General features: G+C 41.6%; 2 protein-coding genes and 1 long non-coding RNA gene across 7 annotated transcripts in view; 1 reads left to right on the top strand and 2 right to left on the bottom strand.

Annotated features, from left to right (window-relative positions):
• The first annotated feature begins 2832 nt into the window (after nt 1–2832).
• On the top strand, nt 2833–7333 carry LOC127652382 (cdc42 effector protein 1-like). Its single transcript, XM_052138487.1, has 2 exons — nt 2833–3295; nt 6696–7333. Exons 1-2 carry the CDS (start codon nt 2833–2835, stop codon nt 7331–7333), a joined length of 1101 nt encoding a protein of 366 aa, XP_051994447.1.
• Nucleotides 7334–10430: 3097 nt separating this feature from the next.
• On the bottom strand, nt 10431–13662 carry LOC127652475 (uncharacterized). 4 transcript variants are annotated; one of them, XR_007971722.1, is made up of 6 exons: nt 13510–13662; nt 11861–11952; nt 11586–11677; nt 10945–11128; nt 10670–10761; nt 10431–10486 (listed from the first exon to the last, which is right to left on the bottom strand). It is a non-coding gene; the product is annotated as an uncharacterized LOC127652475 (long non-coding RNA). The 4 variants fall into 4 exon arrangements; XR_007971725.1 differs by lacking the exon at nt 10670–10761; XR_007971723.1 differs by lacking the exon at nt 11586–11677.
• Nucleotides 13663–16067: 2405 nt separating this feature from the next.
• The window catches only part of LOC127652415 (NACHT, LRR and PYD domains-containing protein 3-like), a 148876-nt gene continuing 142226 nt past the window's right edge, over nt 16068–22717 (bottom strand). For both annotated transcript variants that reach the window (XM_052138539.1, XM_052138537.1), the window contains exons 9-10: nt 17599–17645; nt 16068–17482 (exon numbers count right to left, since the gene is read on the bottom strand). In XM_052138539.1, coding sequence (XP_051994499.1) covers nt 16944–17482; nt 17599–17645 — 586 coding nt within the window. In that variant the 3' untranslated portion in view covers nt 16068–16943. The remainder of the gene's footprint in view (nt 17483–17598; nt 17646–22717) is intronic.

Raw genomic sequence — 22717 nt, 5'->3', positions numbered from 1 at the left:
CAAACTGATCAAATGTTCATGTGTCATATGTTGTTGCTCTTAAAGAGTAAAATACAACCAGCATATTTGTTTTACTCACAAACACAAATATAGTAATAGTTAATTATATGTCTTTGACGATTATGTTGGTGTTGCTTATATGCCGCGATTTCGCTTAACACTTTACAAAAAATAAAATAACATAAAATATCACATATGATTATTTAGAGTCTGTGATTATCTTTCAGTCGAGTCCACACACAAGATAATCAGATGTATAGATCATTAGATAATCCACATGAAGCACAATGTTACATATGACCACCAGGAGATGGCGCCAAATACACGACACAGACTCAATGATGACTCAAATGACACAGAATGAAACTCATTCTGTGAAATCTCATGACTAAAATCATGTCTGCATGCTATGCAAACCTTTAGTCATTGTTGTGTTTGCATGTGTAATTAGTTCTTATGTACAATTATTATCTTTTATTTGTTTGGAGATGTTTTTGGACACTATGATCAATTATATTTGTAATGTTGTAACTTTTGATTGATTTGTCGTATCAACACAAGGCTTTTCTGAGCCACATTATTTGCACCCAGAGATACATAATGCCAAATCAGAAAAATTGGAAAAAAGAAACTTTTTGTAAAATCTTTTGGTGATTTTTCAGCAGTTTTTTTGGGCTGAGAATCTCATAATGTATCATAATCTATAGCATTAAACTATTAGAAATGTTTTCTTTACAATGATACCAAACACTTTACCATCCTTTTTTTTTTTTTTTTCGAGTTATGAATAGTTATAATAGCTTAAATGGTTCAAATATATTTGCAATATTTTAATTTTCATATTTAATCCCAAATCAATATAAAAATATTTAATTATATTTGCATAAATAGGGCTATTAAGATTTTTGTATTGTGACATTATTTTCAGGACACTTAACATTTTATCCGCCAATTCTCATCATTGATGAGATAATGATGATTCTCATTACCGTAACGCATCTGAACGTTTAACTTTTACTCTTCCCATTGTTTTCAGTGATGATTCTCATTACCGTAACACATTAGATTTTTATTTGCCTGTAAAAAAGATACTGTTGCACTTTAAAATTATAATAAAATCTGTTAAAATGAAAGGCCAAGGGAGTAAACTTTATGAAGATGATCATAATTACCTGTTTTTTGTATTGCTGTAAAGACAATTGGGAGTTAAAATGTATGAAAATAATTTCACAAAGTAAAAAATATTTGTTTATATATATGTTTAAAGGCTGTATGCTTATATGCTTAAGCCTGTAAAAATATGCATACTTGTCTATATGTAAAACATAATTTAATATTTGTGTCTCTTGACTTTGGAGGAAAATACAAACAGGACATTTTCTTGAATGATTTTGTGCGAATCATCCTTTTACAAACATGCTTGATAAATACGACACACATTTGTTTTATTGGGAATCATTTAATGGAACCTGAATTTATTCAGAAATCAGAGATGTTTCATGTGACTACACAGATTATCAACATAATACAGATTCTCATTAAACAGAAAACAGCTTTTGATTTCTTTCGCAGGACATTTGTTGTGGTGTGAAAAGAAAACACTGACTGACAGACGACTAAATGGATTGAGACTCTCCAGTGAAATAAACAATAAGAGAAGTGAGAGGAAGAGAGAGAAAGAATAATCTAGCTAATCCAGACCAATCTCTGCCGATCAAACCTTCTGCACACAGACAAAACACAGCGGGATTAAACACATGCTTGCTTGCATCTGATCAGCTTTAGCGGGTTTGTTTTGGGGGCTGTGGACACTAAAGGCCCGTGGTGGGCTCCTTAAACACCAAACAACATATCAGAGGTCAGACAAGTGGACGTCTGGTGGACACACTGTTGGACTGCGCTTCAGGAAAAACACGGTTCAGACTCTAACGGTGCTGTGAATATCCCACAAACGCTCACAATCCTGGAGCAACAACGTTATACTTTTGGTGTGGAAGACGTTTACGTTGTTTTAGAAAAGATATACGCAAGACATTTTGATCAAACTGACATTTGAAAAAAGCTAAATGAAATGGCTAAATTCTGCCATGTGTAAATCTAATGAACATATCTCTAAACTCGGAGGAATTTGGCGACTTAAAGGTCGGTGAGGTGCTTTGAAGATATTTTGTGGATCGCAGCTGAGCAAGAAACCTGTTTATTTTCTATTAGCTAGAGAGAGTTGGAGTTATGTGCTCATTAAAAGGTGTTTAAGCTCCTTGGAAATCCTATTAGACTTCTTAAATGGGTTATTTATAAATGCTCAGTTGCCGGAGCCATTTAGAGTACATATAGTAAAGTACATATAGTAAAGTACATATAGTACATTTCATGTAATCATTACTGAGGTTGCTGATGAATTATAATGATGCCCAAATACTTTCTTAAATGAAGTTAGTGTGAATAAACTTAAAATAACAGAGTTCTTGCCCGGATATTAACTTTAAGACTTTGCATTTTTCTGGTTTTGCTGCCCAGCAAAAGATTTATTCAGATTTAATTAGATATTTAATTAGCAAAAACCCATATGTAGTGTTCGCTTCGCTTTTACTGCTATCATAGTCATTCGCACCATTGTTTGAATAAATGTTTTTTATATTATTATATATCTGCTTTTGGCCTTCATTTTGGGCGTTTTTATGATTTGTGTTCATTAGATTTGTTGAGCACATCACAATATCTTCAGATAAACTGAGACACTTTTTCATGGTGTTTCACCAGTGAAGTTTTTGTCTTTTTGTTGTTGCCTTCTGGATCTATTTGAAGGATTATTTTGAATATTATTTTATCGTCATGAGCTTGGGAAAGTTGCCTGCGATTAAAGGACTGGTCACCACATCAAACAATAATCGGCGCTTTAAAAGCGACCTGTCAGTGGACATGATCAGTCAGCCGCTCGGGGACTTCCGCCACACTATGCACGTTGGCCGCGGCGGAGACGTCTTCGGTGACACCTCATTTTTAAGCAACTACGGCGGTTCAAAGAACAACGAAGGGCCGGGGAATCCGGATTCACCATCCGGCTCAAAAACAACAAGATTTTTCTCGCGCACACTTCGACACGTACGGAAAAACCCGCCGCCTCGGCTGAGAGGGGGGTCACATGACTTCACCTCCCCTCCCCCGCCGATCTCACCCATCACTAAAAACGTCATCTCTCTGCCTCAGCTGAACCTGGACACTTCCAAAGACCACCGCAAGAGGGCGCTACTACCCATCTCCATCAGTTCACCTGCACAGTCGCTCTGCTCGTACGGTAAGAGCCTGAACACAGACACATCACAGATACTGAGATGAACTGTTGATCAATAATCAGATATTTCTTTTGTATGTTGTTAAAGGCCTTTAAATTACATTTTTGGGCACACAGGCTACAATTCCTTTTGTTTTATACAAACATCTACATCACATACTTTTGAGAGTAATAATCACATAGGATTACATAATCAGATTACAAAACCAAGTACTTTTAATTAGACTGAATTACATTTTAAAATACTCGAAATCAGCTTAGTTACTTTTTTATGGATTACATGATTACATATTAATTTATTGATCCCTCTAATTCTGAATCAGCCTACAGCTGATATACCTTCTCTAAGTTTTTTTTTTTGTGTTTTTCAAAATGGGGTGGAACTGCACACACAGACCTGAGACTAGCCACCAGCCATAATTACACTGAAGGTGGAAAGGTAATCACATAAACGCTGAACTGATTTCATTAGTGCAGTAAAGTTAGTTTTAGTTTCGCAAACTGCTTTAGTCCTGCTCAACCCACTCCGAGTGGGATTCGAACTAGCATCAGCCGGTAAGGGAGGTGGACATGCTAACGAGGAGGCTCTTGAGGCCGGGGTAGTGAGTTTTATTTATACTGCTCAGCTATTACATCCATCCGGGTCACGGCACCACTGTAACCGGTCGTGCTCGACCCACTCCAAGTGGGATTCGCATGGGAGGCGGTTGCGCTAACAAGGAGGCTAAAGGCTACAGTGCCTAACGTCTGTTGCTAGTGCACATCTTGAGGCCAGGGGAGTTAAGTTTACACACTGCACAGCCATCACATCCATCCGGGTCACGGCACCACTGTATCTAGTCCTGTTCATCCCGCTCTGAGCAGGATTCGAACCGGCATCAGCCAGCATGGGAGGCGGGTGCGCTAATGAGGAGGCTAATGGCTACAGCGCCTAAAGTCTGTTGCTAGTGCACCTCTTGAAGCCAGGGGAGTGAGGTTTGCACATAGCGCACAGCTATCACGCACCGGATGGCTCCTGTTACACTCACCCTCTAAACTTCACTCCCATCCGGGTCACGGCACCACTGTAACCTGCTTAGCCCGCTCCGAACATGATTCGAACCGCACAGATATCACGTACGAGCTGGATCCTGTTACACTTTTGTTCTCGGCTTCAAAAATTTACATTTATGTGCTTTTGCAACCATTTTTGAAACTTTTTTATAACTGGTCTAATCTGTTAATGCCAAATTGTCAGAGTAAGAACATTTTATGTGCCTTTATTTCACTCATAAACAGACTCACTCAACACACTCATAAATCATATCAATAATCATATTTTGATCCATTAAGTACGTTTTCTTGTAATGCATTTAGCGGTAAACAACATTGTCAACATGGTACAACTCAAATGCATGTGACATCAAATAAAAAATGATTAGGTTAGAAGGAATCCAAAAGTAATCAAAAAGATATCAGATTAGATTACTTTAAAAATGTAATCCAAGAGATTATGTTACTGACTACAATTTTTGTCATGTGATTTGTAATCAGTACCAGATTACATTTAAAAAGTAATTACCCAGCACTGAGTGAAGACGTGGTGTTTTACTACATTGTGCGGTTTCGCCGTCTCTCGAGGCTGCTCAAAAATCTGCAGCGCCACAGAGAATAACTCTCATAGTTTTCCATTAATTTCAACCCATATCATTATCAAAGTGGATTATTTATTCTAGCCATCGCTGAATGATATATTGTGTATATGCATGTTTCATAAAGCCTACACAATGTGCCGTTTTGTGGTTTGAGAGCTTGAAGGGAGCCTCTTCAAAGATACATAAAAACAAATTGCATAATTAATGTCGCCATTTCCAATCCTTTCATACACAGTTTCATACACTAAACTGCAAACTCACAACGACACTCTCACACGCGCACGCACGCACGCACGCACGCACGCACTCACTCACTCACTCACTCACTCACTCACTCACTCACTCACTCACACACATACACACACATACACACACACATGCTCTCTCGCTCACACTTTCTCTCTCTCTCTCTCTCACACAAGGTCAAAAATTTCGGGTTTTACTATCCTTATGGGGACATTTGGTCCCCACAAAGTGATAAATACACGCTCAATCTCACACACACACTCTCTCTCACACACACACACACACACACACACACACACACTCTCTCTCACACACACACACACACACACACACACACACACACACACACACACACACACACACACACAGGGCAGTGAGCTCACATACATAATGTACAGTATTTGAGACCTGGAAACTCAACTCTGCACATTTGAGCAATAAGACACATGCATACTGCCACCTACTGGACACAGGGCATATTAACATTTTAATAGTCATTTTAAAGGGCACCTATTATGCCCCTTTTCAAAAGATGTACTTTAAATCTTTGGTGTCCCCAGAATGTGCCTGTGAAGATTCAGTTCAAAATACCCAAAGGATTATTTATTATACCATGTTGAAAATGCCCATTTTTGTGTGGGAATAAAATGAGCTGTCATCATAAGCAACATGACTGTTTGAACCGGAGTCAGACACTAATGAGGGAGAGACTCTGTCAGAAGGAACAACTTTGAGAATGAACCAGGCAGTTTCCGAATGGTTATTTTATTCAGTTATTTAGTTTTTTGAGATTACTATTTCATTATTGTTGACTCAAATTTTGATTATGTACACATGTATTCACGGAGGAGAAAGTATTTTAATACCTTTTACCTCATTAATACCTCAAAATAATTAAAATTATTATCATTATTAGGGAGTGACTGTTTGAACTCGGTGTAAATAACATCTGCCCCACAGCAGGACTGTTTGCCCTCCAATAGTCCGGTAGAAACACAGAAATTAAAGTCAAACTGCCCTCAAGTGTCGCTGCCATAGCGTAGTGTGTAAAGACGGGGTGGAAGAGTTTTTCCATCTCCACACTTAATATTTCCTTTAATGCTACTAATTATAAATTATTATTATTTTTGGACATGGTGGGAAGTTGTGAGAATGTGGATAAAATTAACCATGCTTTTACTATAGTTGCCTCCGCGTCTGACACTGTCAATCCGCGCATCTTATCACGTGACTTGTTGAGTGTGTTACCGTGGAGACGTAGCGCGTGTGGAGGCTTCACGCTATTCTCCGCGGCATCCACGCACAACTCACCACACGCCCCACCGAGAGCGAGAACCACATTATAGCGACCACGAGGAGGTTACCCCATGTGACTCTAGCCTCCCTAGCAACCGGGCCAATTTGGTTGCTAAGGAGACCTGGCTGGAGTCATTTAGCACCAATCTCTACATTCTTGCAATTTTACTAATGTCATTATAAATGAAAAAGCTGCAGCAACATTTTAGTTCTCTCCTCTCCTGCAGGTCTTCATTCTGGTTTTGTCACACTGCCTCGCTTTTCCCGGCTTGATCAAAACTTTGGAGAAACATCTGGAACGCTCTTCACAGACCACAGGCGGAGTTCACTGCAGGAGAACAGTGACGTGACGCTGACACGCTCTGATTCGCTCACGTCCTTCACTGTGGACCTCGGCCCCTCCCTCATGAGTGAAGTTCTGAGGTTGATTGACAGCTCCAATAGTCTCTTTAGTAGCAGTAAGAACTGGGAGAGAGAGGAAGAGGAGGACGAGTCAAGCTCAGTGTTAGAGATGGAGAGCCCATCCATCTCTTCTGCAGACAGTGTGAGGGTCTCTGTGAGCAGCAGGAGGCGCTCTGACACCTCACACGAGACTCAGCAGGAACATGATGATGATGATGATGATGATGATGATGGTAAACAGCCGATGACAGATACGTCACTCAGTTGTCCAATCCGAGCTGAGGTGAGTATGGAGCCCAGGAGGTGCCAGCAGGCTGCTAATGTGCTAGCGTGTCACTTTGGAGACGGCAGCAGTCTCTTAAAGGAGCATCGACCTGAAGAAGACAAAAACAGACCTTCATCATTCTGCCGCATAAGGGTGCCACTCACCTTTTCTGAGACAGAAGAAGAAATCAAAGTATAAAGTACACAATATCAGAACTATCTTTAACTTGCGGTTTTGAAATAAGAATCTGGGGAGAATTGTTCTGACACAACAGACACAAGGACCTGATTGAGACATTTTTCTAAGCACTCTTTAAAGTCATGTTATAGTTCAAGTTCAAAGTGTGACAGACTGGCAGAGAGTATGCCAACAACAGTGCGACAGACTGGCAGAGATTATGCAAGACACATGAAAGCTGTGATTGATAATCAGGATTATTCCAGCAAATATTGATTTCTAATATTGACCAGTTGTTATTTTCTGTAAATAAATGCTCTAAATGAAAATATTTTTATTTGTAGTTTGGCAGAAATGTTGTCAGGACTTTATAAAATAAAACAAACATGTTCATTTTACTCAAACCTATAAATAATAACACAAAGAGAAACAATATAATCATTATATGTCTCATGTTTTCATTATTACATTGTTATTTTATAAATGAATGATTAAATCATGTATAAACTGTAAGTTGTCCAGTTACTGTTAAAGGATTAATCTGTGTGAACAAGCACAAGTGTGTAGGCATAATTTATGTCAATTATTAATGTTCATAAATGCAGTAAATAAACATGGAGTTTGGGTTCGATTTTAACACTTATTAAATAATTAAGGGTTAAAAATAAAGGGATTTTCAGAAATATGCTTTTGAATGTTTTAAGGTGGTTTGATTGGGATTCAGTTAGTTTACCTCATAAATATTTACATTTATGCAAATGAAGTCAACTGTTGCTGTTCGAGTGTTGAAAAGAAAGTGATTTTACCTCCTGTCAACTTTATATTGTTATTTGAAGTTGAAGGAGAACACATTTGTCAATAAAACATCCTTTAAAGAAAGATTGATCATCTGGGGGGTATTCCAGAAAGTGAGGTTAACTTATCGTGACCCTGAACTCCTGGTAGAGTCATGTTTACTCGTGGTTATTGGTTCCAGAACACCAGTTCTGTGTGAGTTCTCTAAACTGTGAGTCTGTGTGCGATCACGGGGAAAGGTACGTATACACACTGCCAGCGACTTTATCGCTGCAGGTCGCCAGTGGCTGGCGGTGAAGTCGCTAGTGGGCGTTCCCACTACTGGTTGCCTAGTAACGTTTATAAATGACATTCATGGATGTCATTCCATTGCTGTTGACAGCGAATCTCTTTTCTTGCCACTAAAAACAAACATTTTGGAGGGGAAAGACTAAATATAAATGGAATCAGTACATAAACTGCTTTATATCAAAGATGAATGAGAAACCAGGCGTGCTGTTTGCCATAGCGGCTGTTTATCTGCGGCGAAAATGCAAACGCCGGTCTGTCTGGGTCCACAAAATCCCCGCGATCTCAGATACACCTTTCCACGCAGTATTTTTCTTAAAAATGTCCTTGTACGTCTCATATAGAGCACTGGAAAATTTCTAACAGCAAGAATTAGCCTTTCATCCATCTTTCCGTTACTGCAGCAGCTGAGAGAGAGAGAGAGAGAGAGAGAGAGAGAGAGAGAAGGATCACGTGAGCTCTCCCGTCTTCTCTCCTATTGGCTGTCGCTTCCGTTAGTCGCTCCAAAGTTGAACTTTTCTCAACTTTGTCGCGTCGCTGGACACGCCCACATCTAGCGCCAACGGTCGCGACAGCTCGTATCGCCGGAAGTCGCTGTGCTCGCATTGAAAATGAATGGTATTGAGTCGCTGTCGCGCGCGATGTCGCTGGCAGTGTGTACACACCTGAACTCAGAAAAGCAGATCGCCGAATTCTCCAGTGAACACTTCAGATGCTCAGAAGAAATTTGTTTTAATGACTGTAAACAAGCATTATAAAGTGTTCAGTTTAGGACTGTGAGTTTGCTGTATACTGAATCAATGCCTGAATTGTTTAATGAATAAAAATATAACATTTTACCAAACATGTAAAAGCTTATTTCAACATTTATATTAGACCTCTCTCACCTACATTCATTTTTAACACGTCCACCATCATGTTATTTTTGTACTTTTCATATTGTATAATATAATATTAGCCTCTTGCTTTATTTTTTATTTGACAGTTAGTTTTATTGGTATGTACTGTGCATGCTAATGTTATTTTAATGTATGTCATGTGAACTTTTATTTTTAATACCATTTGATGTACCCAGTTTAACATTTCGGTCTCTGAAACTTTCTTTGAATTAGCATATTTCATCAGAAATTAGCATAATTCATTCTGATTCAAAGTCTTGTCTAGCATCATCCAATCACTGCCAACCATGTACCCTCACTCGCTACCCTTCTCTGTTCTCTTCTTCTCCTCTTTTCTCTCTCTTCTCCTCTCTTCCCCAGGAGCGCCCTCTACTGTTTAACACAGGACACAACATCCCCCCCCCCCCCCTTAGTTAAAGTTACTAAGTGCCTATACCACTTAGACCACCATATACTAAGTACTTATTTTGTAACCAATATTACAGAACAGTAACATTAATACAGATTTAGCATATAAGTACTTCGACAAATGTGACTCAGAGTATTAAAATTACAGACATATTAAATTCTGAGTACCCTTAAGTCAGCAACATAGTATAAATTCAACACATAGTATTTAACAAACAATATGTGTAATAACCACTTTGGTTACAATGTTTTAATTTCACATTATTTTCCACGTTGTTTCACCTGTGTACTTTTACTCGTATTTTGTATTACTTTACAAAGTCTTTCATCCACTCAGGTGGTTTTGCTGATCTCTCACTCCTCCTGATTACATCTGAACGTTCTTGTGACTGTGAACTGAAACCCTCTTTTTTGTTGAGGAGGGAACTTAGTAAGCCTCATTCCATTCCATTTTTTTCCATCACTCAGCAGGTAAGTATTTTGTCCTATTTGTTGACGGACAGAGTAGGACAAAATACTGCAGTAATAACTTAGTAATAACTGCAGTTATAGGAGAGCTATAGGATGCTCCCTTGCTCCCTATTTAGTGCATGACTTAACCTCCAGTGTGCTGTCTGTCTGCACTGGTCTCAGAACAGTTATAGGAGAGCTATAGGATGCTCCCTTGCTCCCTATTTAGTGCATGACTTAACCTACAGTGTGCTGTCTGTCTGCACTGGTCTCAGAACAGTTATAGGAGAGCTATAGGATGCTCCCTTGCCCCCTATTTAGTGCATGACTTAACCTCCAGTGTGCTGTCTGTCTGCACTGGTCTCAGAACAGTTATAGGAGAGCTATAGGATGCTCCCTTGCTCCCTATTTAGTGAATGACTTAACCTCCAGTGTGCTGTCTGTCTGTACTGGTCTCAGAACAGTTATAGAGAGATATAGGATGCTCCCTTGCTCCCTATTTAGTGCATGACTTAACCTCCAGTGTGCTGTCTGTCTGCACTGGTCTCAGAACAGTTATAGGAGAGCTATAGGATGCTCCCTTGCTCCCTATTTAGTGCATGACTTAACCTCCAGTGTGCTGTCTGTCTGTACTGGTCTCAAAACAGTTATAGAGAGATATAGGCTGCTCCCTTGCTCCCTATTTAGTGCATGACTTAACCTCCAGTGTGCTGTCTGTCTGCACTGGTCTCAGAACAGTTATAGGAGAGCTACAGGATGCTCCCTTGCTCCCTATTTAGTGCATGACTTAACCTCCAGTGTGCTGTCTGTCTGCACTGGTCTCAGAACAGTTATAGGAGAGCTATAGGATGCTCCCTTGCTCCCTATTTAGTGCATGACTTAACCTCCAGTGTGCTGTCTGTCTGCACTGGTCTCAGAACAGTTATAGGAGAGCTATAGGATGCTCCCTTGCTCCCTATTTAGTGCATGACTTAACCTCCAGTGTGCTGTCTGTCTGTACTGGTCTCAGAACAGTTATAGGAGAGCTATAGGATGCTCCCTTGCTCCCTATTTAGTGAATGACTTAACCTCCAGTGTGCTGTCTGTCTGTACTGGTCTCAGAACAGTTATAGAGAGATATAGGATGCTCCCTTGCTCCCTATTTAGTGAATGACTTAACCTCCAGTGTGCTGTCTGTCTGCACTGGTCTCAGAACAGTTATAGGAGAGCTATAGGATGCTGCCTTGCTCCCTATTTAGTGCATGACTTAACCTCCAGTGTGCTGTCTGTCTGCACTGGTCTCAGAACAGTTATAGAGAGATATAGGATGCTCCCTTGCTCCCTATTTAGTGCATGACTTAACCTCCAGTGTGCTGTCTGTCTGTACTGGTCTCAGAACAGTTATAGAGAGATATAGGATGCTCCCTTGCTCCCTATTTAGTGAATGACTTAACCTCCAGTGTGCTGTCTGTCTGCACTGGTCTCAGAACAGTTATAGGAGAGCTATAGGATGCTCCCTTGCTCCCTATTTAGTGCATGACTTAACCTCCAGTGTGCTGTCTGTCTGCACTGGTCTCAAAACAGTTATAGAGAGATATAGGATGCTCCCTTGCTCCCTATTTAGTGAATGACTTAACCTCCAGTGTACTGTCTGTCTGCACTGGTCTCAGAACAGTTATAGGAGAGCTATAGGATGCTCCCTTGTTCCCTATTTAGTGCATGACTTAACCTCCAGTGTGCTGTCTGTCTGCACTGGTCTCAGAACAGTTATAGGAGAGCTATAGGATGCTCCCTTGCTCCCTATTTAGTGCATGACTTAACCTCCAGTGTGCTGTCTGTCTGTACTGGTCTCAAAACAGTTATAGAGAGATATAGGATGCTCCCTTGCTCCCTATTTAGTGAATGACTTAACCTCCAGTGTACTGTCTGTCTGCACTGGTCTCAGAACAGTTATAGGAGAGCTATAGGATGCTCCCTTGTTCCCTATTTAGTGCATGACTTAACCTCCAGTGTGCTGTCTGTCTGCACTGGTCTCAGAACAGTTATAGAGAGCTATAGGATGCTCCCTTGCTCCCTATTTAGTACATGACTTAACCTCCAGTGTGCTGTCTGTCTGCACTGGTCTCAGAACAGTTATAGGAGAGCTATAGGATGCTCCCTTGTTCCCTGTTTAGTGCATGACTTAACCTCCAGTGTGCTGCCTGTCTGCACTGGTCTCAGAACAGTTATAGGAGAGCTATAGGATGCTCCCTTGCTCCCTATTTAGTGCATGACTTAACCTCCAGTGTGCTGTCTGTCTGCACTGATCTCAGAACAGTTATTGGAGAGCTATAGGATGATCCCTTGCTCCCTATTTAGTGCATGACTTAACCTCCAGTGTGCTGTCTCTCTGCACTGGTCTCAGAACAGTTATAGGAGAGCTATAGGATGCTCCCTTGTTCCCTATTTAGTGCATGACTTAACCTCCAGTGTGCTGTCTCTCTGCACTGGTCTCAGAACAGTTATAGGAGAGCTATAGGATGCTCCCTTGTTCCCTATTTAGTGCATGACTTAACCTCCAGTGTGCTGTCTGTCTGCACTGGTCTCAGAACAGTTATAGAGAGCTATAGGATGCTCCCTTGCTCCCTATTTAGTGCATGACTTAACCTCCAGTGTGCTGTCTGTCTGTACTGGTCTCAAAACAGTTATAGAGAGATATAGGATGCTCCCTTGCTCCCTATTTAGTGCATGACTTAACCTCCAGTGTGCTGTCTGTCTGCACTGGTCTCAGAACAGTTATAGGAGAGCTATAGGATGCTCCCTTGTTCCCTATTTAGTGCATGACTTAACCTCCAGTGTGCTGTCTCTCTGCACTGGTCTCAGAACAGTTATAGGAGAGCTATAGGATGCTCCCTTGTTCCCTATTTAGTGCATGACTTAACCTCCAGTGTGCTGTCTGTCTGCACTGGTCTCAGAACAGTTATAGAGAGCTATAGGATGCTCCCTTGCTCCCTATTTAGTGCATGACTTAACCTCCAGTGTGCTGTCTCTCTGCACTGGTCTCAGAACAGTTATAGGAGAGCTATAGGATGCTCCCTTGTTCCCTATTTAGTGCATGACTTAACCTCCAGTGTGCTGTCTGTCTGCACTGGTCTCAGAACAGTTATAGAGAGCTATAGGATGCTCCCTTGCTCCCTATTTAGTGCATGACTTAACCTCCAGTGTGCTGTCTCTCTGCACTGGTCTCAGAACAGTTATAGAGAGCTATAGGATGCTCCCTTGTTCCCTATTTAGTGCATGACTTAACCTCCAGTGTGCTGTCTGTCTGCACTGGTCTCAGAACAGTTATAGGAGAGCTATAGGATGCTCCCTTGTTCCCTATTTAGTGCATGACTTAACCTCCAGTGTGCTGTCTGTCTGCACTGGTCTCAGAACAGTTATAGGAGAGCTATAGGATGCTCCCTTGCTCCCTATTTAGTGCATGACTTAACCTCCAGTGTGCTGTCTCTCTGCACTGGTCTCAGAACAGTTATAGGAGAGCTATAGGATGCTCCCTTGTTCCCTATTTAGTGCATGACTTAACCTCCAGTGTGCTGTCTGTCTGCACTGGTCTCAAAACAGTTTGAAATGCATCTTAGTTTCATCCTAACTCCATATAAAGTCTCTGAAAGCATCATATTCCAGTTTTTGGGTGCATCCATTGATTCTTATTGTGATAATGTACAGTACATATAGCATATTTGAACTAAATCTGAGCGTATGATCCCTCGAATATGGTCACTGTGTTTAACAGCATGATAAATCGCTGAATTAAAAAAAATGGTATATCATATGCAACTAGAGACTCTTGACTCAAAAGTTTTCAATGTAAAAACTGAAATAGGTGAGCAAGGAGGCTAAAGGCTACAGCCTCTAGCATCAGTCGCTAGTGTACCTCTTGAGGTCAGGAGAGTGAGGATTATACACATTGCACAGCTATCTATCAGCTGGCCTCCTTTACACTCACCCCCCTAAACCTCAGTCCATCTGGGTCACAGCACCATTGTGACTCTCCTGTTCTACCCGCTCCTTATAGGACTCGAACCGGTGTCTCTGGCATGGGCGGTGGGTGCGCTAAGAGGAAGGCTAAAGGCTACAACCTCTATCAGCTAGCCACCGTTACTCACGCCCACTGTGTTGCTATCAAAAGGGCACGCATGCGCTGACAGCCCCTGAAACTTACTGATATCTACCTGAAATAAACTAACTCTGGAACATAATCTACTCTGGAGCAAGTTGCTATGGCTACCAACACACCCTAAAGCAGGGCCGTAACCAAAATATACATTGATGGGGACAAATCAACCCCAATAATCAGATATGGCCAGAGTGTCCCCCCCAATAATTGATGTCCTTGTTGCTGTTCTGCTGCAGTCCATTATGCCCGCTGTCTATTTGTCATCAAGTTGTTGCAGGAATGACATAATGGTTTGAAAAAAGTTGACTTTTTAGCGTGCTCAGTAGTCCACTCGTCAATGTCATATGAGATTTGAGCCAATCAAATTGATGAAGGCGAGACTCAATTTAAGATGCTATGCGGGAACTTTGTGGATTATTCCAGCACCTTGCATTACCAAGCAGTTCATGTTATGAGTGTTAGTGTCACGTAAGATGTAAATAACTAAACATTTAATATTTGACCACAGTTTTATGATTGAAATGTTGTACAGGCGGACATTAATTTCCATGTGTGCAAACTATATTCACCATTTGGCGAAATTCACCGTTTTGAATTTAAAATGTCACATACATTCATAATTGTGAATGAGTGTATATTGTAAAGGAATTGACTGAATGTGGTTATCTGGCAGGCTTTTGAAGGAGCTTTTTAGAAAATTCACATTGTCATAAGTAGAGCGTCCCAGATCAGAACTAGAACACTAGACCTGTGATTTGAGGCTTCCCTTGAGGTTTTAGGTTGTTGCAAGGACAGTCATATATTTTTAATGCAAATATTATTAGGTAAAAATTAACAATCAATTTAAGATTGTTTAAAAAATGTCTTATGTCTTTAATTAGTTCTGCATTGTGTACAGCATCTCCTAAGTGTCTTCTGTTAAAAGAGATCATTTTTATTTTGAGTATGAGGCCCCAGCTAAAGGAGTAGTTCACCTAAAAATGGTGTACTAAATGTACTTTTACTCACATGCTGTTACTATTAGAACATAAAATAGATATTTTAAGCAGCTCTATTCCATAGAATCACAGTTTACAGTGAGCAGAAGCTGTTCAAGCTTCATAAAGAACAAATACTATAAAGCATAATTAAAGGTTTAGTATGAAGACATCATAACAGTCGTGCATATGACTCGAGCATTATATTCAAAGCATTCTGGGGCCACACAAGAGCTTGTGTCGTATGGACTACTATTGTCATAATAATCGCAAATTGGGCATTACTAGTTCTTTAAACAGCAAAACAGAAATACGGGACACATTTCATGATTGGTGAAATATTCAAGGCCCCTGACCACATCCTCCACAGTTTTACCAATAAATGCAATGAGCTCTTTCCTGACCCATGACTTATAATATAAAATACATTATTTAAACACAATCACTATGTACACTGTTTCCACATTATGTAAAGCCAATGAAATATTTTTGAATTATATACACATTTGAACAACATTCACAACACAACCCACATCTCAACATTAAGTGCTTGATGTCAAAAGTTCAGTGTATCTGTCTGAATGTGACATTGTGTGATTCATCTCAGTGCTCGTGAGGAAATAAACATTAACAGTGACAGAAAAATACTCGCTTACATATTCACCTGTTGCACCAAGAAATCAATCCGCTTCTTTCAGCTCGTTGTTAAACTCATTTTTATTGGTACTTGCGCTGATGTTGTGGAGAATCGGAGAAGAATCTTTCTCTCTCTGTAAGAAAACTCAGAGACTGGGGGTTCCAGATATCAAAGGTAGAAGTTTATTAAGCAACCAATAAACCTGAGAAGGCAGCTGTGCATTCTGACTCTTCAGTTCTGTCCAACATCTTTATACAATTCTGTTATCTTCTCTGAGCCCATTAATCGTTTAACTTGGCTATCTTCAGCCAACGGGCTTTACATCATCTTAGCTCGCCACCATTATTTCCTAGATCATCTGGTTTTAACAAAATGGTGGAAATTTCCCAAGCCGTCTATTTAAAAAAAAAAAAAATTGTTTCTAGAGAATATACATTCTAACAATATAATTGAATAACACACAGCGAGTCATCATGTAATTAACCCTAATGATATTTCTTCACAAATTACCCATAATGATATTTTCTTAATGGTTGTATATGAACAAGCATCTGCTCTTTGCTTGGTATGTCACCCATTCCATGCCTCTGTGTGTTGACCTTTACAATGGTCATATCACTTTGTATATATGTTTTAACTGATACAATATTTGTAAATACTTTTTTGAAAATATACCATACTGACAGGATGACAAAGAGCACATTACGTTATTGCCATGGTAACCACATTCATTTCAGCTTAAAATAAGACTTAAGACCCGCAGAAACCCTGAGTAGTAAATGATTTGTAGAAAGAGTTTGGAGTTGTGTTGATGTGAGATACAGTGAGTATATTTCACTCATCCAGTTGTGTGTGTGTGTGTGTGTGTGCGTGTGTGAGTGAGTGTGTGTGTGTGTGAGAGTGTCTGTGTGTGTGTGTGTGTGTGTGTGTGTGTGTGTGTATGTGTATGTGTGTGCGTGTGTGAGTGAGTGTGTGTGTGTGTGAGAGTGTCTGTGTGTGTGTGTGTGTGTGTGTGTGTGTGTGTGTGTGTGTGTGTGTGTCTCTAATGTTCAATTTCACACAGACTCACTGAGGAATCAGAATAAAGATCAAATCCAGCATAGAGGGGTCGAGTGAATGTGCTGATGAATGTGTGTAAGTGTGTGAGTGTGTGTGTGTCAGAGACACTGTAGAAGGACAGAGTGCCGGCCGGACAGTCCAAATACACTCCTACTCTCTTACAGTCGTCTGAAGGGGGACATATGTCAGTTCTGTTATTATTGTGATGGACAATGAATCTGTCATTTAAGCACCTCAGACTCCAGGAGTTTACATTGAATCCAAACCAACAGTCACGACTCCATCCTTTCCTGCTGATTTCTTTATATGACACTGAAATTTCAACACGTCCACTCCATTGAGTCTCCCAGTAACAGCGTCCAGTCAGAATCTCTCTACACAAAACCTGATGATAGTCATCAAATCTCTCTGGATGATCAGGATATGACTGACACTCTCTCACACGTGTCACCTTCCTGTTCCCCTCAGACAGAATGAGTTCAGTGTGTGCTGTGTTTGAATCCAGTGTGAGATCACAGACCCCTAAACACAAGAAGAGAAAAAACACTTATAACACAACAATCACTAAACCTGTGTGTGTGTGTGTGTGTGTGTGTGTGTGTGTGAGAGAAAGTGTGTGTGTGTGTGTGTAGACATACATTTGCGTGGTCCTGCTGTAATCCTGAACTCTCCTCCATGATCCACACTATAAAAACACAAACACACACAAATGATGACATCACATTCAGTTCACCTGAAACACAATTCACACATCTGTGATGAAATGCATTGTGGGATATAAAGTGAGTGTTTATTGTTGTGATTGTAATGGCTGTGTAATCTTCCATGGATCTTAAAACTAATTAAAATAGTTTGAATATTGATTTGTTTGCTTGATCAATGTCTACACTGCATGACTCTGTGAATCTTGTGTATTGACTGAATGAATCTTTGATATGAAACTGTAATGAGATCAACAAACCTGAACTACTTCATAACCGTACAGTTATAGAAAATGAACTTCCTTCAAAGTGCTGAAAGTGATTTTATCTGAAATAACACACAGAGAACATCTTTCTCTCTCTCTGTCTGTCTGTCTCTCTCTCTCTGTCTGTCTGTCTCTCTCCTCGCTCAGTCTGTCTGTCTCTCTCTCTCTCTCTCTCTGTCTTTATGTAGCTTTATTGGCATGAATGAAAACAGTACAATATTGCCAAAGCAGAGGCTGTGTAAAAACAGAACTACATTTTAATCTATAATTAAAATTCTCGGTCTGTGCTTTTAAAGCCAAATGTTTAAGAATGAAGACCCTGAATGTTCCAACAACTTATTAGTAATGAACGCATTGATATTAATAAAGATAAACCTAATTGGTAAAACAGACCAAATCTCTCTCTCTCTCTCTCTGTCTCTCTATCTTTCTCTCTCGCTCCATCACGAGCATCAACCACACATTACTGAATCTAATAATGACACAGGACTGTTATTTAGTTTTCCTGGAACTGATGTTTTACTAACTACAAAACAAATATGTGATTAATTGTGATTAAATTACAACACATGAGGTGTGTGAGGGGTCCAGGAACTGAATTTGACACCCCTGTAAAACTTACACACAACATCCCACCAACAATAAACTCAAGGGCTTTCACACTGCACTTAACCCTGGGTTATTGTCTTTTTAAACCCGCTTTTAACCTCGAGTAAAGCAACATTTATACTTGTAATTCTGAAAGGTGATTAGCACCACTTTTAATCCTGGGTTATGAAACCTGCACCAGAGAAGTGTTAGCGGCACTTTTGAAAGTGCACCAGTATGTTTTTAGCTGCTCTTATTCGCCCAAATAGTACCAGTGGTTTTGGACTTTATACTGTCACCTGTCATCATGGATACACACAGTTTATTTACTGCTGCCATGTTACACAAAGATGTTTGTTTATGTTCTGTTTTATCACTTTAGTCTGTGTTTTTCTCTGTCTCATACTTCACACATCAGTATAATGGACATTCTTGGATTAAATCTAAATTAATTCTCACAGGTTGTTGTTGCACTGGACTGTGAGCGGACTGTTGCAACTTGTGAGCTCTCTAGAGCAAAATACAGTGGCAGAGTGGTGCACAACACGACCAAATTTGCAAAGCAAATAAAAGCTGAATACACAACGGAAATAAGCCACAACACAATGAAATTAATCTACAACACAAGATTATCTGAAAAGAAATATGTATAAAAATGATGTACTTATTTGTCCAGAAGGGGTCTGGGTGATGCATACCTGGTTGTTATTTTTACCAGAACTTTTAATTCACATAATGTCATCAACATGTCTCGAAGCCATATTGACATCGAACTTCTCTCGTAGTGTTTTGCGGTGGAACGCTTCGAATTGGGGTCCAGATCACCCCGTTGGGGTTTATTGTGCGATAACATCCTGCTACCTGTAAATGATCCCTTACTTACTGCATGCCAAACTATCAAATATAATTTTTGAATAACTATTCTACTAAATTTTTAATTGTGTTGGGCCTCATGTGCATAGATAGGAGACAAAGTTAGGCCTACACACAGTCATAAAGACTGACTGAGGCCTGTAGGAACACTCAAAGCCTGATAACAAACAAAAGGGAGTCCAAAAAGTCTACAGATCCCATCAAGCCTTGCTCACTTTACACCTAGGTGTAAAATTCTGAAGGATCGAACTCACAACTCCTATTGGATGAAAAGCACGACAGAAAAATGAGCGTAGAAGTCTTTCAGCGCATCTGGAAGGGAGGCATCTTTGTCACAGGCAACTGATGTTGTTCTGTAGTTGGTGATGGCCTGGATGCCCTGCCACATGCGCAGCATGTCACCGCTGTCCTGGAAGTGAATGTGGATTCTCTGGGCGTGTGCGCGCTTTGCCTCTCTGATTGCCCGTGACAGTTTGGTCCTAGCTGTTCTTAGGGCTGCCTTATCGCCTGCTCTAAAGGCGGAGTCTTGGGTCCTCAGCAGCGTGCGCACCTCCGCAGTCATCCACTGCTTCTGGTTGGAGCGTGTGGTGATGGTCTTGGAGAAAGTGACATCATCAATGCACTTGCTGATGTAGCTGGTCACTGATGCTGTGTATTCCTCCAAGTTCCAAGTAGAATCGCCATATGTTGCAGCCTCCCTGAACATGTGCCAGTCAGTACACTCAAAACAGTCCTGAAGAGCAGAGATGGCTCCTGCTGGCCAGGTTTTCACCTGCTTCTGAAGCAGTTTTGAGCATATGACGAGCGGTCTGTATGCTGGAATTAGCATAACAGAGATGTGGTCTGAGTAGCCGAGGTGGGGGCTCTGCACGGTACATGCCTGGGATGTTTGTGTAAACAATATCAAGCGTGTTCGCCCCTCTCGTTGCAAAGTCCACATACTGATGGAATTTAGGGAGCACTGTCTTGAGATTCGCATGGTTGAAATCTCCGGCGACAATAAACAGTCCGTCGGGGTAAGCATTCTGCAGTTCGTTCATGGCCCAATACAGTTCACAGAGCGCTTCCTTAGCGTTAGCAATGGGAGGAATGTAAACTCCGGTTATGCAAACAGTGGTGAATTCCTGTGGTAAATAAAAAGGTCTGCATCTAACGGTCACAAGCTCCAACAGCGATGAACATTAGCTAGAGACTTACATAGAGTTCTTGCACCATTCCGTGTTGATGTAAACACACAAGCCACCACCGCGAGTCTTACCGCGTATTAGACGGTTATACGTAGAGAGCTGTATTTCTGTCGGCACGAATCTAGCTGAATGGCGGCGTCCGGAACTCTGTCGCTGAGCCACGTATAAGTGAAAACAAAGACGCAGCAGTCTCTAAACTCAGGCTGCGTAGCCTGCTGGAGTCGGATATAGTTCAGTTTATTGTCCAGGGAGCAAACATTTGAGAGCAGGATAGACGGGAGAGCCGGCCGGCTTGGGTTTGTTTTTAGCCTAGCATGGACCCCCGCCCTCTTGCCGCGCTTCCAATTTCTCGCACACTGCTTACGACGTCCTCTCCTCCGGCCACCGGCATCAGGCAACACCGAGGACTGGAGGCCTGGTCTCCGCAGCAAGCAGAGTATGCGTAGCGTCTCCTGCAGTTCATCATGCAGCTTGGTTTTTGCATGATTCTTATATTTTAGTAGTGTCTGGCGATGGTAGACACGAACACCGGTTGCTCCGATGTCCATGTGCCGCAAAAGTCTGGCTTTTTTAACATAAATAGCACCATTTTGGATCCGGAGTGGCCACCGGGCTGCCATCTTGGATCAAACAGCTCGACTTCTATGCACATTTTGAAGTGCAGAACGACGTGGTGGCGAGGAAGACCACCCATCCTCCCAAGGTACGAGGTGCTCTGTCTTACCACAGCGGATGTGAGGAAAACTCTACGTAGAGTCAACCCACGGAAGGCTGCTGGACCAGACAACATTCCTGGCAGGGTGCTCTGAGGATGTGCAGACCAGCTGGCAGATGTTCTTATGGACATCTTCAACATCTCTCTGAGCAGGGCCATCTTTCCAACGTGCTTCAAGACCACTACCATCGTCCCCATGATAAAGAAGTCTTCAGTGTCCTGCCTCAATGACTACCATCCCGTCACACTCACACCCATCATCATGAAGTGCTTCAAGAGGCTCGATATGAGGCACATTAAGACCCAGCTGCCCCCCCTCACTAGACCCACTGCAGTTTGCGTATCGTCCAAACCGTTCAACGGACGACGCCATCGCCACAACCCTCCATCTGGCCCTCACCCACCTAGACAAAAAGGACTCATACGTTCGAGTGCTGTTCATAGATTTCAGCTCAGCATTCAACACAATAATTCCTCAGCACCTGATTGGAAAGCTGAACCTAATGGGCCTGGACAACTCCCTCTGCAACTGGATCCTGGACATCTTGACTGGGAGACCTCAGTAAGTCCAGATCGGGAACAGCATCTCCACCACACTGAGCACTGGGACCCCCCAGGGCTGTGTGCTCAGTACAATGCTGTTCACTCTGCTGACTCACGACTGTGCAGCAATGCACAGCTCAAATCACATCATCAAGTTCGCCGATGACACGACCGTGGTGGGTCTCATTAGCAAGAATGATGAGTCAGCATACAGAGAGGAGGTGCAGCGGCTAACGGACTAGTGTAGGGCCAACAACCTGTTTCTGAATGTCGACAAAACAAAAGAGATGGTTGTTGACTTTAGGAGAGCACAAGCTGAACACTCTCCACTGAACATCAACGGCTCCTCTGTGGAGATCATCAAGAGCACCAAATTCCTTGGTGTTCACCTGGCGGAGAACCTCACCTAGTCCCTCAAAACCAGCTCTATCACCAAGAAAGCCCAGCAGTGTCTCTACTTTCTTCAAAGGCTGAGGAAAGCACATCTCCCACCCCCCCTCCTCACTACATTCTTTAGAGGGACTATTGAGAGCATCCTGAGCAGCTGCATCACTGCCTGGTTTGGGACTTGCACTGTTTCGGACCGGAAAGCCCTGCAGAGAATAGTGAGGACAGCTGAGAAGATCATTGGGGTCTCTCTTCTCTCCATCAAAGACATTTTCAAAAAACACTATCTGCAAAGCAACCAGCATTGTGGATGACCCCACACACCCCTCACAAAAACTATTTACCCTCCTGCCGTCTGGCAAGAGGTACCGAAGGATTCGGGCCCTCACGACCAGACTGTGTAACAGCTTCTTCCCCCAAACCATCAGACTCCTCAACACTCAGAGACTGGTTTGACACACACACACACACACACACACACACACACACACACACAC

The sequence above is a fragment of the Xyrauchen texanus genome, chromosome 12 (assembly GCF_025860055.1).
Source record: "Xyrauchen texanus isolate HMW12.3.18 chromosome 12, RBS_HiC_50CHRs, whole genome shotgun sequence".
Taxonomy (NCBI): Eukaryota; Metazoa; Chordata; class Actinopteri; order Cypriniformes; family Catostomidae; genus Xyrauchen; species Xyrauchen texanus.
The sequence above is the reverse complement of the archived record's forward strand: the minus strand, read 5'-3'. Positions and strand labels throughout refer to the sequence as shown.